This window comes from Medicago truncatula, chromosome 1 (genome assembly GCF_003473485.1).
Source record: "Medicago truncatula cultivar Jemalong A17 chromosome 1, MtrunA17r5.0-ANR, whole genome shotgun sequence".
NCBI classification, from domain to species: domain Eukaryota; kingdom Viridiplantae; phylum Streptophyta; class Magnoliopsida; order Fabales; family Fabaceae; genus Medicago; species Medicago truncatula.
In genome coordinates this window covers 36,085,001-36,101,662 of record NC_053042.1, presented here as the reverse complement: position 1 = coordinate 36,101,662, position 16,662 = coordinate 36,085,001, and the positions used below count along the sequence as shown (strand labels likewise).

Here is a 16,662-nt window from a genome sequence, read left to right as displayed (position 1 = left end):
CAAAGAAAGTGTTGTGCCATGCACAATCCTTTTGTGGTTTGTTCTTGGTTGGTAAATGATTGAGAGAAAGGTTTGCTCTGATTTGGCTGGAATTGTCTGGTAGAGTAAAGTGATAGATGTAATAAGAAGAGAGATTGGGAGAAAATGAGTATGGAAAAATTAAGTATACAAATATAAATAAGCAACATTATAAGTTTTTTACATAGTTATCAAGTCACTTTTTTTTTTGGTACAAAGTTATCAAGTCACTTTATTATAATTTATAATCATTATAAAAATATCTAAATAAATATCTATATAGTAAAATCTAACTAGATAACCCTGTAAATAAACACTGCTTCTATTCAAAAAACTCTATATTGAATGGGATTCCAGATAATACATTTTTGTATGCACATATGAAACATCTTTATTTATTTGTTCAAAACTCTCCTTAACCCCCTCAAGCAAAAATGGAACAATTATTTGATAATCAATAATATTATTTCTGTGGTGAACAAAATTTCATCATCTTCAACATGTTGCAGTAGCCATTAGATCACCCTGAGAAATTGGCACTCTAAGATTGGAAGAAGATTTTACAACGTTAGCAGGATTTCTTGAGTTATATAAAAATTGTGCCACAATCATAGCACTAGGCTCTGCAACAATCTTCTTCCATGTTTCATCAGCTTCTTTTCCATGCTTCTTAAAAACAGGTGTAGCATCTAATCGATGAATGTTCCATCTCTTAACATTCTTAAGCCAATCAATTTTTCCCAGTTGTTTCTTAGCTAATTTCCATGTATTTATCTTCATTTCACTCACTGCTTTATCAAGTAACATTTTCCTCGTCTCATCGTCAACATAACTTTCTCTACGAAAATACTCATCGAATTCAGGAACACCGATGGCTTTTCTTATCCCTTTTGAGTAATCCCCGTTCGGATTATAAAAGGGTCGCAACTCATTAACCATTCCACTGTTTAACATTTGATCAACACGTTGGTCTATGTAGGAACGAAGAATAGGCATGGAAACATCGACCCAAAGGCAACAAAAATTGTACCTCGATCGAAAATTGTAATCATCATCGTCAACTAAGGCTTCAAGGTAGGAATTAGAGCCACCAACGATGATCGGAAGATTTCCACCGCTCATGATTAAATCAATCGCTGAAGTTGATTTTTCGCGAAAATCATTGGATGTGAACTCTATGTTGGGGTTATGTGTTCCTAATAAATGGTGTGGTATTCCTTTTTGTTCTTCTAGAGTGATTTTGTTTGTTACTATGTCCAAACCTTCGTAGATTTGAATTTTGTCTGAGTTGATGATTTCTGACGGGAAATAATTGGCTAAGTCAATTGAAAGCTTTGACTTTCCTGTTCCTGTTGCGCCCATCACCAACACTACATTTTCTTTTTGAATTTGTCTCATATTCAGTTTTTTGCCACTGCATTGAACATTGCTTGTTAAGGGTTGTCTAATTAGTCTGCACATGGACAATGAGATGCTCATGATGATGATAAAAATTAATTCAAAGAAAAAAAACAAGAAATTTGATGTAAGAATTGGAATCGATTAGTACTACGTCGACTTTGGTGGGAGACTTTTGATTCAGATAACAACTAACGTACTAATATTTGTCTATACGAAAAATTATTGGAGAGGTGATTTTATGTTTGGTGATTTGGAGGAATGTGATTGTGAAGGGCTAAGGTTGCATAGGTTGTGCTAGTTCTTGTTTTTCAAGACATAAGTATGACTATGAAGAGCTAGCTTTTAGACTGTGCTGTGCCTTTGGAGATGAGAAAGCTTAGACACAAGAACTCAAGTGGTAATGGTAACTAAATATTGAGGACAAGAGAAGGGGGCTCTCAAGTATTTATAGAATAGGGAAGTCCAAAGACATCAAAAGTGTCACTATCTACTCCACTTTTTGATTTCATAATTTACTATATGCTTCTCTCTTTTTTATAATAAAAAGTTTAGGCGAATTCTATTTTAGGAGTTCGTAGGATCAGAGAATGTTGACATACATAGTTATATAATAAATTTGTAAGGTGAGTATTATCTCCAACTTATAAATATATTTTTAGATTTTACCTTATTTAACGTAGAACTCTTAATCAGAGTTAAACTCATATCTTTACAGAGTAGAAATCAACTACTTATTAACTAGATCAACCTCATCCGTGCGCTACTGTATGATTCTATGTGAATATAATAAATTAAGTAGTGTATAGGAATTATTGATTGTCAACTAGAAAGGAAGGTAGTGGCCATGTCAAATATTCTGCCAATATATTTGTATTGAGTACTTTATGCCATACACAAATGTTTCTGGTCCACTGCAGGCTCATAGAAGCTAGCTAGCTCTTCAATTAATTCATTATTCAAGCTAATTTAATTTTTGTTTTTGAGAAAACAGTGGGCACGGTAGGTTCTATACTTTTAGTGGATTATATGTCAAAAGTGGCAAATTGCATAAAGAATATATAGACCATGATATGGTCTATTCTTATTATTCTCTAATATTTGTTTGTTTCGTATTTTGTATGTATGTGTCAATGTGTGTTTATATATACGTTTTTCCCCCTTGGAGCTGGGTAGCATTGTCATTTAGTGATTAGAAAAAGAGCTTTTCCACTCATCCTGTCTCACAAGATAGGGTAAACTATTCTCTCCCTTTATATAAAGAAAACTATTTGAATTTACATTGATTTATTTTATATTTTTTTTGGACATCTTTGAATTTGTACTCTCATTAAAAATCGTTATTTGAGATTAATCTGTTTACAACAAGGTTGTATATATGCTACTAATCATATCGTATCATATATCTTTAGTCTTTGCTAACTGTGGACCAAAATGCTTGTCAATGATATAAAAATTAAAAGGATGGGAATTTAATGTTTTTTTTAGTCAAATTGGTAGCCTAAGGTGATTTATGACATCATGGTTGACTCAACTAATACGACAAAAAAGTTTCCCTCTTGCCCAAAAAAAGAAGTTTCATTCTTGCTGGATACCAAACTTTCCTCTCCCGCTTATATTTTCAATATATGACCATCTCCTTGTAAATTTTTTCTTTTTTAGAAATGACAGGAAAAGACTAGGAACAAGACTAGGTCTGCATCAAGTGTCAATACAGTCTTTAACTCCGATAGAAGAGTCTATCAAAAGATCACACCTAACTTTAAAGAGCGACAGAGCTTATTCAAGAAATCAACGTAGTAGTTTCCCTCTTATATGTTGGAAAGAAATGCTAGGACTATACTCTTTAAACAAAAAATAAATCATCAACAAAGAAGCATGTACGTGCATATATGAGTGATATGAATGTTGAAGAAGATGGATCATTTCTAAAGAATTCGTTTCACAAATAATTTTTTGAATAGAGTTGATCATCATCTCCTTGTGATTTTAATTTTGGTAAATAATTTCCTAAGACAAATTGGTAATTAAATTGCTTGTAAATCTTTTACAAATTGAAACCGCTTGAGGTAAATAACTTGTAAAAAAATGGCTTATATACTTTTTTTAGGGGTAAAATGGCTTAAATATCTTGTTTGTCTCTTTAAATACGCACATTTTTTTGTTATGATCCCCTTGTAAAAATTGAAACCGCATAAGGAAATTAACTTCTTCTTTTTTTAAGGATGGAAATTAACTTCTAGTGAGGTACTCTTACTGTTTCTTTTAAATGTGGTTTTGGAATAGTGCACTCATATTAAAGAAAAGAATGTTTGGAGTTTTTATTTCTTTCTATTATACTTTTATTTTAAGGGTCTTGTTAACCCACCGTCCTCAAGATAATAATTAAGGAATTTATAAATAGAAATTTTGTCTTGAAAATATAAGATGTTACTTTTGATCAGATAATAATTGCACAACTTTTCAATAAAATTTACTTGTTTTGAATTCTTAACCAATGTCCTTGAGGCACCGGTTATCATTCTCCTTGTTTATTTATTTTTTTGGTCAAGCCATTCTCCTTATTTTAATCCACTAATAACTTCTTTTCTTTTTCTTCTAAATATACTATTTCTTTTCAATAAATTTGATGCCTCGTCTTTTCTACTATAACAAGCAATTCTGATACACTTCACCTCTCCAAAAAATTCATATTTTTTTCACACACTCTATTTCCAATAAAATTGTTGAGTCCTCTTTCTTCAACTCTTTATTCTCTTCGATCATTGATAAAGTTTTTTTGTTTTTTCCATCAAAATTGTTCTTCTATTTTGATTTTGAAATTTTTAACAATGTTAATAATCTTATTTATAGAATTTTAACTTTTTATGGAATCATTGTTATGGTTAACAAAATTTTGTTTCATGTAAGTTTAAACTTGCAAATAAAAAAAAAAAGCTTAAATTTTGTTTCAAAAAATAAACTTGAATTTTGCAAATACATAACATTAATTAGTTTTATTAAAAATGAGTGAGTATAATTAAGAAATATCTCAATTGACAAATTTTACCATTAAAGTATCAAAACGACAGTTAAATATTAACAAAAGTTTATACATCAAACAACACTTGAAAAGAAACTAACGAAGTAATTAAGTTGGAGTGAATAGACAATTACCCCCTGAAATTGTAAGTTTCGCCAATTACCCCATAAAATTAACAAAACTTCAATTACCCTCTGAAATTGCACAACGTTAATCAATTTACCTCTGTCAAGTTCTTCTGTTAGTCAACATGACATTTTGCAAATACCCCCCTGAAGTTTTGCACTTATGTGCAAAATGCCCTCCGAATTTGAAAATTTATGTTTTTTTTTCTTATCCTTGATTCAAAAGATATTAAAGCAAACAATTAACAGTTAATTTTTAGGGGGTAATTGAAATTTTGTTAATTTCAGAGGGTAATTGATGAAACTTACAATTTCAGGGGGTAATTGCCTATTTACTAAATTAAGTTGAGTTAGCAAAAAATTCCGGCATTAATTTTTTTTTTATTTAAGAAAAAAATTCAGTATTATTATTATTATTATCTGGGCATCACTAGACAATGTCCATGTCATTTGATTAATTGATTTATTCTTCCGTATAATATAATTGCATAGAAACGATGATGTGAAATAGAATCATGACCTAAGTGAAGTGCATTTGTTCTGATGAACTGTAAGGAAAAGTACTTTGTAACTTTTTAAGATATGAGATCGAAGGTTATAGAGTACTAATAGTGAACAAAATATATATTTAGATTCGTAACAGGATACATTAATATAATTGATACTTTGTTCTAATTGATCCAACTTAGTATGAAAGGTCATTGTTCACTGCATACACCCTACCATGTTTTATTCCCCCAGCTGCAATGAATTAATTCCAACTTCATTTTCAATGTGCAGTTCAATTTCTATAAATTATCATATAAATCCATCTGTTTTCATGTTCGATAAATAGCAATAGTGTGTCCAATTTTAAGGTTGACATTGATAGATTAGAGTGATCTTACAACACTGATAATAGTGGTAAGGGTTCTTGATTGGACTAAATTTTTTTAATTAATTTTCACAATCAAAAGGGTATGTATGTAAATATTTTGTAATATAAATTATGAAGCTGGAATTATTCTCAAATAAAACTAAAATTTAGTGCTCGAATGAATCTCCAAAATTTAAAGTAATCCAAAAAAATTAATTGAGAGAATTTCACTGCTTGTTATGGGTGTAACATCATATAGAAGAGACAAGTAAATTAACTATAGCATTTGTTGATATTCTTCAGTATTAGTGGGTACAAAATTAGAATAGTACATATTCCGTCCTCAATTTTCCAATATCAATTGAATGTAGATAATTTAGTAGTATATAACGTTATTTCAATGTGCTGGAGTATGAGATAATGTAGCACTTATATTTCAAAGTGCACTTATATTACAGAACTATTATCGTTTGTGAAGAGAAATATTCAAAACATTCAATTGTGATTATGTCCTACCACTGCTTCGGAAATATATAAGATATAAATAGTACTTTAGTTTGCACTACTTACGTGTTCTAAATAATATAACTTGGTGGTGGTTTCATCCATAAATTGCTGCATTGTTTTCTAATATTGTAACAGTTAGTGGGTATAACCACTATTTTTCAGCAATACTGCCATGAGTTTCCAAATGGTATAGTATTGCATAAATGTTTGGCTTATCTATCATTTATGAAGTACATACACTATTTGGATTAGACGTGTCCCGGTGTCGGATATTAAATTATATAATTTTTTTAAATTATTAGCGGTGTTGACGTGTTACTATTTGTGTTGTGTCTCGTGTTCGTGTCCATATCCGTATCCGTGCTTCGTAATCTATCATACAAGTGAGAGAGAAATGAGGGAAGAAGAAATGGACCGATATAGGGATAAAGATTTATCTAAAGAAGAAAATACTCATTGTAATTATGTGTTTATAGGGGATATAAGGTTGGTTTGAGTGGAAGAGTTTTTTGAAGAAGCCAATACTCATTGTAACACCGACTAATTTCCATTGCAAAATTTATCCGTCATAAAACAAGGCGAGTGCTTCCATCTCAACTGGATTTTCTCCACATGAAGGATTTAGAATCGAACTCTTGACCATCTACTTAAAATATGTTATTCCTTTGCTGCTCAACGTGTTGGCATAAATAAAGTGACTAAATTTGTTATGCTTTTAAATTCTCGATGGCTTTTTTCCTTTGAAAAACCAATCTGGGTGCAGCATATTTTCTCAGAGACTAGAATCACCTTTAGTCTTGATTTAATATGAAATCTCTAGAAACATAAAATAAAATGCACTCAATGAAAATTGAATATTCCTTCTAAATTTAAATCAACATGTGAAACATTTTGAAACCATGAACTAAATCACCGGTCACAAATAAGTCCTGTGTCCTATCTTACTTTTCATGCAAGTTTCATAACCGAACAAATCCCAACACAGAAACAAGAAACAGTAACACACACCACCTCTGAGTACCATAGATTTTCAAGAGTTAGCTTGGTTCACATACCTAATAATCCAAACATACAAAATATAAATCAACCATAATGCAGAAAAGAAAAAAAAAATAGTTATCTAGCTAGCTTGGTTCAACCATTGCATAGCCTGGTTCAGTTCATCAACCAAAGCAATAGGCAGCAGAACAAGACCTTTGTTTTCAAGTAGCTGACATGTTGCTGCTGAATTTACTTCAAGTAGATTCCCCATTATCTCTTCAAGAGGCTCATTCAACACCTGTTCCTTTATATAATGCCCATAACCCTGTAAATTAAACATAGCAAACTCTGCAGTCAATGAATGGACACATGATTTTTAGTAATGAAGTTCGGTCAATTGTGCCTACATCTAACGGCAGAGTGGCTGCAGTTCTTTTCTATTATTTTAAGCTTAAGGTTTACGATGTACAACTTGTATTTACATACAACGGTCTAGATTAGAACATTTCCTATGAACTGTACAAATAACAACATATCTGTAACTATGAAAATACTCAAGAAATTATTTGCATGGAGCAGAATTTGGGCAAGCACACAAATTCACAGTGATGCAATATATAATATATCTACTGAAATTAAGGGAAGATGTGTACCTCATGGAAAACTAGTGGTATAGAATTTGAATCAGCTTGCAATTTACTTCCACTTAGTTCCTGCAAAGGAACAACTTTCTTTAGCTATTGTAGATTATCTATGTGAAATTGATCACAACGTTCAAACCCGGATAAAGAAGAAAAAAAACTAATCTAACAACTAACTACTAATATTTGCCATTCAAAAAAATAGTTTAGGTCTGAAAAGGTACCTTCACTTGAATCTGCAAGTATTTAACATAGTCAATGATATCATCCAATATGTAAGCTTGACTACCCTGCAAATTAAAATTCAACATATATGAGCTACTTAAATTTGGTCCCAAAAAATTAGCTACTTAAATAACTTATTCAATACACCTTTGAAAACTAATCTTAAATCATAAACAACAGATTACCACATGTGGAGTCGGCAGCAATTCATGTAAAGCTTTGAGGTTATCAGCAATACGTTGCCTGCGTTGCTATATTCAAAGAGTACACGGTAAGAAAGAAACAAAATTGTGTTGATGAATTGGAATAAGATTGTTAACTAGTTGACAAGAGCATAGCATAGTATTGAACTTAATGATATCATATGTGGTATATATCTGCATTTTGAATGTGGCCGTTATGATTTTATCAGAGATAGAAAACCTTTTACTTACACGGTCACTGTAACGTGTTTTCTCACTTTTCTGTTTTGTGGAGCTGCCTCCTGATTTTGGATTTGGAAGTAAAGAAGGTGCAGCAACTACTCCCATATGATCAAATTGTGAACCATATTGCTTATCTCCAACAGAATCAGGTGTCCATGTTGCATGACCCTATTACAAAATTATTACAATAACACTATAAGTTATGTTTAGATTGACTTATTTGAACTTGCATAGTGACATAACACATATGCAAACGTGAAGCTATTTGAAAGAGCTTATAAAAACAATTTATGACATGTCCGTATGTTTTTTTAGCTTATTTCCATAAACTCTTCATAAGAGCTTCTGAAAACAGTCTATGACATTCCATATGTTTTTTTCATCTTATTTCCATAAACTCTTGAAGAGATCTTACAAAAACAGTTTATGAATGTTCATAAGTTTTTTTCAGCTTATTTCCTTAAGCTCTTCAAGATAGATTTTGAAAACAACTTATGACATATTCACAAGTTTTTTTTTTAACTTATTTTAATAAGGTCTCCATAATATAACTTATGAAAACAACTTATTACTTACATCTTTTGTTATATAAGTAGTTTATACATATGCACTTATACAGTAAGTGCTTGTACTACTACTATAAGAAAAAACATTAATCATAAATTTCAGAATGGTGAAGAATCTTTAAAATATTGAAATGCTTGAAATATTCATAAGAAATGTACTACTACTAGATGCTTGAAAGACCTCAATTAACTAACCTCAGCATAGTGGAGATTTTGACTACTTCCAGTTTCAAATTTATGAGCTTCTTCCTCTCCTTCATCACTTCTCCAAAGCCCTGCACGCTGAAAACAAAACACAACAAAAAAAAAATCATCAATTTCAAAACCTCACATAAATTTGAAAATACTAGTTTTTTTTTTCTTCCATTCATTAACTTTACCTTCCTAACACCAAAATCATGACTTGAAGAATCAATCAGCTTAAAACCAAAATCAGCTTTTCCAGGATCATTGAAACTGCTGCTGCTACTACCAAGAGTGTGATAATGGCTATTCCCAATCATATTATACTCAGCTGTTGTGGCAGTATTTGGAAGATAACATGAGGATTCAGAGAGATATTCAACATAGTTATTTTGAGGTAGTTTTGGTAAGAAATTCCACTCTATCCCACTTCTTCCAAAGTATTGGTTTTGAATGTGATGTTCCTCAGAAACATCATGGTTACTGGTTCCTTCAGCTTCATATGATGCTAGCTTAGAACTGTTCTCTTTGTTGTTACTTTCTCCTTCCATATTTTTTTTTCACTACTAAGCTAAACAAGGGTTAAAGGTAAGAACTTGAGTATTGAAAAAGTGGTAAAGGAAGAAACTTTCACTTACCCAAATGAAGGGAAGTGCAAAATGCTTAAAAGGGTATCATGGAATGTGTAAAGATTGAAAGTTAGAGAACGAAAGGTAAGGTTTTTATTTTGCTCTGTTTCTGCTCTGTTTTTTGTTTGTTGGTGGATACGTACACATGCAAGGATGCTAAGAATGTGGGTTGTTGTTTGTGCTGTGAAGTTGTACTGGGGTGGATTGTACGGTGGATTTTGGTGCACGCTTTGTATGGAATGTCGATTATACCCCTGATATTATGAATTTCAAATTCTTTGTAAAAGTAAAAAAGTTAAATCACAATGTGGGAGAAAAACTTGAAGAGAAATGAAAGATGATCAAGTAATGTTACATTGAAGTGATTGTTAATTATCATTTTGTGGTTGATATGAGTGGTAATTATATGAACGCCTTAAACAAGTAATTAAGATTTAGATCCTGATCTTAGATAAAATTGATTGAGATAGAAGAACTCATTTAAGTATCATCCAGACTAGTTGAATCAGTAGCTTTGATTACATGTGTTTTTCTTTGGTTTTGGTTAAGGACAAAATTTTAGGTTTAAGTCGATACATCACTAAGTTTGTGCTAAGTTAAGAAAAATCAATCAAAATTGAACAAGTGAAATCAATAAAGGACATGGAAAATAAAAAAAAAATCCGTCAGAAATAAAGTTGACATATCTACAAAAATAAAATGAGAAAGGCTAACGACACATATTTTTCATTTTTTTTAAAACACACATTTTCAAAAAAAAAAAAAAAAAGTTAATTTATCCCACCAAATTATCTTTGTTGGTCCATATAACCCGTTAAAATTCACAGTTTAGCAAGGTAACCACAAAATTAGTGTGCATTTAGTTTTATGGTGTATAATAACTATAACTTAGTTGTTTTTAATGTAATTTGTAGAGACCAATTATTCAAATTTTATGAGATGATAAACTTTACTTAAGAGTTTTAACGATGTTATATGTTCAATCCTTAAAAGCAGGTTGTCATTCAAAAAAAATCCAAAAATTATGTAGTTTTATACCTTTTATCACTCAAATTTCACAAATTTAAAATAAAACAGAAAGCTAGCACGTAATACTGAGTTTATCCTTTTTTTTTTCTTTCCCTTTTTACCAAAAAAAAATCCTATTTTTTTCCTTTCTAGTTAGTTGCTGCCTCACCTTGCCAAACTTCATCAAAAGTTCTCTCTTTGAGCATGGGATTTACCTTTTTCTCAACACAAACCTTAAGCCAAAGGAAACTGGAATTTCCTTTAAATAACATTGTATTTTGGTGATATAATGATTTTGTCTCTTCTCTCTCAAGTAATCACTCTCTTAACGTGTAAAAATATTACTATAAAAAAAATTACGCGTAAATTACATTCATCTTCCTTAGGGCTGGCAATGAACCGAACCAACTCGATTATAGTTCGACATTCGACTCGATATTTAATCCGTTGAACTTGGTTCATAAACCTAATGAGCTGGACTTGAGCTGAAAATTAAGTTCGTTAATTAAATGAGCTGAACTTGAGCTACATATAGTTCGACTCGTTCGGTTCATGAGATGACTCAATTATCGATTATATATATAAATCAATTTGAGTTAGTTTTTAAATTTTTTTTAATTCAAATGTGGCCGAATACAATTTTGTCTTGAAGGGAATTGAATTTTGTTCACAGCTTATTGAATTTTGTTGGATTTTTTGTCTTTGTTACTTGTATCAGATATTTTTTTTCGTATTTATGCAACCTTTAACTTTATATAATTTATGTCTATTATATGCATGCTTGTGGGAACTTTTATTTTAATTCAATATTTAATTTTAATATATATATATATATAATATCAAAGATCTATAATTTAACTTTTTTTTTTGGACGAGTTGAGCAACCGTAACGAGCCGAACCGAACTGTTCGTGAATTTTAAACGAGCCGAACTCGAGCTGAAAAAATAGTTCGTGTCAAACTCAAGCCGAGTTTCGAGCCGAACCAATTCTTATCGAATCGAGCCGAGCTCAGGCAAGTTCGGTTCGACTCGACTCATTTCCAGCCCTAATCTCCCTTAAGTTTTCCTCAAATATCACTAACACCCCTCTATTTATTAAATAGACACTTATCTCCCTTAAATTTTCACTAAATAGATATCTTCCAGGGCCGGCCTTAGGCATAGGCCGCGAGTGCGACGGCCTAGGGCTCATGCTCGTAGGGGGCCCTAATTTTTTTTTAGGGGGGTGTATATAGCAAAGCTAAGGAAAAAGTGGGATGCGTATAGTAATTCGTACCAGCAGGCCTAATTCTGAATCATTTTATCGGCCCATTAGGAATAAAACAGAAAAAAAAAACGTGGAAAGACCCAATAAAGAGGAAAATAATGGAAAGGGCCCAACTAACACACAAACAAAAACTTCTTTTGAGCAACTAGAAAGACAGATGAAAAAAGAAACCTAAAAAGAAAAACCAAAAGGTTACAAAATCAGTCATTCTCTTCTCTCCAGGTGAATTGTTTTAGGTTTTTTTTTTTCTTTCTTATTCCAATTCTATTTGATAATATTGTTTCAATTCTCTAATTGCTTCAAGTGTTGAATTCTAATTATATTTTTTTTTCTTATTCCAATTCTCTTTGATAATCATTGTTTCAATTATCTAATTGCTTCAGGTGTTGAATTTTAAAATTCTAATTGAATGATTTATGATTTTTCCAATTGAATTTTTTATTTTTCCATATAACATGATTTGTACTGTACACCAAAAAGCTTAAAAGCATATAGCATGATATTGATTTAAGAGTTCACTTCACGTACCATACATATGACAATCATTTTTTATTTTTGATATATTTTTTTAATTAATTGTTTTGTTTGTACATGTACACGTGATTTTTGTATATATATTTTTTTTCAATTCAATTCTTGATTTTTGCTTAATTAAGTGTTGATATATTTCTTTTGTTTTTTGTTGTACTTTTATTTTCAGGTGCTAAAACTTCAGTCTATTTTAAGGTGCTAAAACTTCGGTCTATTTTAAGGTGCTATTGCTCTCTACTTCACTTACTACTAGTACTAATATGGTTTTTCTTTTTTGTTTGTTTGTATTGGTTTTTATTGAGTATCTGATTTATTTTAAGATGTTGCCTAAAAAACATTTGTCTGGTAGTGAAAAACGAAAAAAAAGAAAACGAAATGAAGAGCTAATAAAATCACAACAAGGGGCTCTTGATAAATTTGTTTTCAAAAAGGTAGATACCCAAGAAAATGTTCCTAATGATGTGCCAAATTTGGAAAACAACAACAATGAAAATTTGGATCATGAAAATGAGGAAATTGATGATAATTCAAATGTTCCTAATAATGTGCCAAATGCATATAATATTGAAAATTTTGGTGATGATCCTCATTTTGATATTTATGATCCAACAAATTGAGAGAATCTTGATAACACCTCAAGGGATATTCTAGTTGAAAAGGGACCTATTCGAGAAATGAATCTTAATTTTCCCAATGACAAATACTCTAGGTATTTCTCATATGCGAATTATTCAAGAAAATTAAGTAATGGTGAGATTAGTGATCGAAAGTGGCTAGTTTATTGCAAACATGTTGACAAAGTATATTGTTTTTGTTGTAAATTGTTTAAATCTTCTACCTCTAGTAACTTGAGTTTACTTGCAACTGAGGGTTTAAATGATTGGAAGCATATTAGTCAAAGACTCAAACAACATGAAAATGGTGTCGAACATATGAGTAATATGAATACTTGGAATGAATTGAGAATGAGATTTGATAAAAATCAGACAATTGATAAACACTTGCAAGAAGAAATTGTGAAAGAAAAAGAGCGTTGGAGACTAGTTTTACGTAGAATAGTTTCAGTTGTGAAATGTCTTGCTAAGAATGATCTTGCATTTCGAGGATCCAAAGAAAAATTAAGTCAAGATAGTAATGGTAATTTTCTTGGATTAATTGAAATGATTGCGGAATTTGATTTGGTAATGCAAGATCATGTGAGACGCGCTGAGAATCGTGAAATTCATAAACATTATCTTGGACATAAAATTCAAAATGAAATTATTTTGCTTTTGTCACAAAGTGTTACAAGGTCAATCATCAACATCGTTAAAGAGGCAAAATACTTTTCGGTAATTCTTGATTGTACCCCTGATTTGAGTCATCAAGAACAAATGACTCTTATAATTCGTTGTGTGAATATGTCAAATAATACAATAAAGATTGGCTTTGAAATATTTGTCTAATACTCGTTGGGAAAGTCGAATTAAGAGTGTCAAAGCCATTAGATTTCAATGTCCCCAAATAAGATTGGCTTTGTCAGAATTATATGAATCTTGTGATAATGATGCAAAGACAAAGAGTGAGGCGGAGAGTTTGATTAATGCACTAGAAAATTTTGAATTTTTGCTTGGTGTGGTTGTTTGGTATGATATTTTATTTGCTGTTAACACTGTTAGCAAAAAGTTGCAATCTAAGTCCATGAGCATCGACTCTACCATAAAACAATTGGAAAATATGTTGTCATATTTTAAAAAATATCGAAAGGAAGGTTTTACAAAAAGTATTGATCTTGCAAAAAGTGTTGCTCTTGAAATGAATGTTGAGCCCATCTTTCAAACAAAACGTCGTGTGATTAAAAAATAATATTTTGGAGAGAATAATGAGGAACATGAAAATCAATCACCGGAAGAATCATTTAGAGTTAACTATTTTCTTGTTGTTGTTGATATGACAATTACTTCTTTGAAAACTAGATTTGAAGAATTGAAGACATTTGAGAGTGTCTTTGGGTTTTTGTATGATTCACAAAAGTTAATGTTTTTGGATGATAATGAGTTGAACGAATGTTGTGTTAAATTTCACTCAACTTTTTCTCATGGCGATTTATCAGATGTTGATGTTCACGATCTTTTCTCAGAATTAAAAGTGTTACAATGCACTTTGCCGACTGAAACAATGAATGCCTTGGATATTCTTAAATTTGTCAGACTTGCAGATTGTTATCCAAATGTAGCAATTGTTTACAGAGTTTTATTGACGGTGCCCGTGACTGTAGCATCAACAGAGAGAAGTTTTTCAAAATTGAAGTTGATTAAAACCTACTTGAGGTCATCAATGTCACAAGATAGATTGAACGGTTTGGCTACTTTGTCAATTGAGAAGGAAATGTCGAAGAATATTGATGTTGATGTCATTATAAATGATTTTGCATCTCAAAAAGCTCAAAAAAACAACTTTTAACTTCACGAGTAAAAGAGAAGTTTTTTGGATATTTTGTGCAACTATTGTATATTCTCAATGATGGTTTATATCTATAAGTCATAGTTTTATTAGAGTTTTTTTTCTCTATAGATAGGTTGGTATCCATACCTATAATTTTACTTTAACTTTGTTGGGTTAGGTTCGGCCCCCCCAACTTTTTTGTTTTGTTTTTCCTTTTTATTAATAATATATAGAATGAGGTGTATTTGACAAACAATATTTTGGGGTGTCAGCATAGCTGGGATGTCAAAATATCGTATTATAGTGACTTGGGGTGCCAGCATAGCTGGGATGTATGTCAACCACTATAACTAATACATGTCTCATTCATCATTTATCGGAAGAAAAGAAAAATGATGTAATACAAATGGCCCTTTTTTCATACTATGCCCAAGACCCGTAAAACTCTAGGAACGGCCCTGATATCCCTCTGTCCAAACGGCGTTAGCTTAATTTAACTGTTCTCCTATCTTCTTCCTTCCATCATCCTGCATAGTAGTTTATCCATTCATTCACTTTGTCACTAGATTTGTCAACACCCCCACTTTCTTAGATAACTCAAGAATTTTTATTCTTAGTAAAAAGTTAATAAGATTTTACTCACCAACAAAATCAATCTCATATAAGCAACAATTAAAGCCATACGTTTTAAAGTCAAATGTTGGTCAATTTTTTTTTTTTTAACTCAGTTGAAAATCAAGAATGCAAGAATTGAAATATTTATTGGAGATTAAGGAACGTGTTTAAGAAATTTTAAATTTGGCAATTGAGTTTTTTCATTATAGTTTACGTGGAAACGGCCATGAAAACAATTGTTTAGACTTAATTAACTAGTTTGGTGGCAGTGTTTAATTCTGGAAGTAACTCGATGAACATGAGGGTAATATGTTTGTTTGGTAACAGTGTAGGAAAGAATTGCAGTTAAGTAGTTTCCGTCAAAATTATAACAGTGTTAAGTTATAAGGGAGGTCAATGTTTTTTTAGAAATCAAGGGGGTGTGAGTGACATTTGTACATACCTCAAGGGAAGTGTGTGTAATTTTCCCTTGTTTTTACCATTGAAACAATAAGTCTCAACATTTTACGATTTATTACTCTAATAGTATAAAAAATATTGCACTACGCACTACAATTTTACTTGTGCAGTGTACAATTAACCTCTCCATAATATTGGCAATCTAACAACCACTACATCCTTTGACAGAGACACTTTAATTTTATGAATAGAAAAACGTAAGATAGTAAAATTTTATGATTAGACATTATTTAATTTGGGAGTTTAATATAACTTTGTTACGTAAACAAATATCTAGGATGTGGATCAGGGGATATGTGATATAAGGCTTTAATCACTATGTACGGGTAGGAAGGAGGGCAAGGAGGGAGGGACGGTCAACTAAATGGAAAGATATGGTGGATATCTAATGAGGTGCGAAAGCGGAGGTGGAGACTTAGTTTGATGATAATTTGTTGCGGGTGGTGGATGATGTGACTAAATTATTTTTTAAATTGATTTGTGGTCAAAGGACGGTCCCTTACATGATAGGTTCAAGCATCTCTTTGATTTGTCTGAAAATCATTTGGTATTAGTTGCCAGGAGATTTCTTTAGGATGAGGTGTTCGGGGTGATGGTTGAAAGGGGTGACAAATGTTCTTAACATGGTTTGGAATGTTGATCCAATTATTTTTCCAATTGAAAATGACCAAAATATCCCATTTGAATTTAGAATTCGAAATTCATAGCTTTTTCAAAATTTCAAAGGACACGCGACAAGCATGAAATATGGAAAAATAATTTTTCTTATTAAAAAATCGTGA

General features: G+C 31.3%; 2 protein-coding genes across 3 annotated transcripts; both read right to left on the bottom strand.

The window, feature by feature from the left end:
* Positions 1 to 338: 338 nt before the first annotated feature.
* Positions 339 to 1,847, bottom strand: LOC11420809 (adenylate isopentenyltransferase 3, chloroplastic). The gene has a single exon (XM_003590629.4). The coding sequence runs from the start codon at positions 1,495 to 1,497 to the stop codon at positions 514 to 516; it is 984 nt and encodes a 327-aa protein (XP_003590677.1). The 5' UTR covers positions 1,498 to 1,847; the 3' UTR covers positions 339 to 513.
* A 4,923-nt stretch (positions 1,848 to 6,770) lies between these two features.
* Positions 6,771 to 9,771, bottom strand: LOC11431276 (transcription factor bHLH7). Of its 2 annotated transcripts, XM_013613151.3 has the most exons (8): positions 9,145 to 9,770; positions 8,960 to 9,046; positions 8,208 to 8,366; positions 7,959 to 8,024; positions 7,773 to 7,838; positions 7,561 to 7,620; positions 7,121 to 7,232; positions 6,771 to 6,981 (listed from the first exon to the last, which is right to left on the bottom strand). In XM_013613151.3, exons 1-8 carry the CDS (start codon positions 9,496 to 9,498, stop codon positions 6,974 to 6,976), a joined length of 912 nt encoding a protein of 303 aa, XP_013468605.1. In that variant the 5' UTR covers positions 9,499 to 9,770; the 3' UTR covers positions 6,771 to 6,973. The 2 variants fall into 2 exon arrangements, with proteins under 2 accessions (XP_013468605.1, XP_003590676.1); XM_003590628.4 differs by having other exon boundaries at positions 6,771 to 7,232; positions 9,145 to 9,771.
* Between the last annotated feature and the right edge of the window lie 6,891 nt (positions 9,772 to 16,662).

What these genes read in the sequence shown, in the direction of transcription:
- LOC11420809 (XM_003590629.4), bottom strand. Translation starts at nt 1,497, where the DNA reads ATGAGCATCTCATTGTCCATGTGCAGACTAATTAGACAACCCTTAACA.
- LOC11431276 (XM_003590628.4), bottom strand. Translation starts at nt 9,498, where the DNA reads ATGGAAGGAGAAAGTAACAACAAAGAGAACAGTTCTAAGCTAGCATCA. An exon ending in AAACACGTTACAGTGACCGT is followed by an intron (nt 8,025 to 8,207) that starts GTAAGTAAAAGG and finishes CTTTGAATATAG; the next exon opens with CAACGCAGGCAACGTATTGC. An exon ending in TGCTGCCGACTCCACATGTG is followed by an intron (nt 7,839 to 7,958) that starts GTAATCTGTTGT and finishes TTTAATTTGCAG; the next exon opens with GGTAGTCAAGCTTACATATT.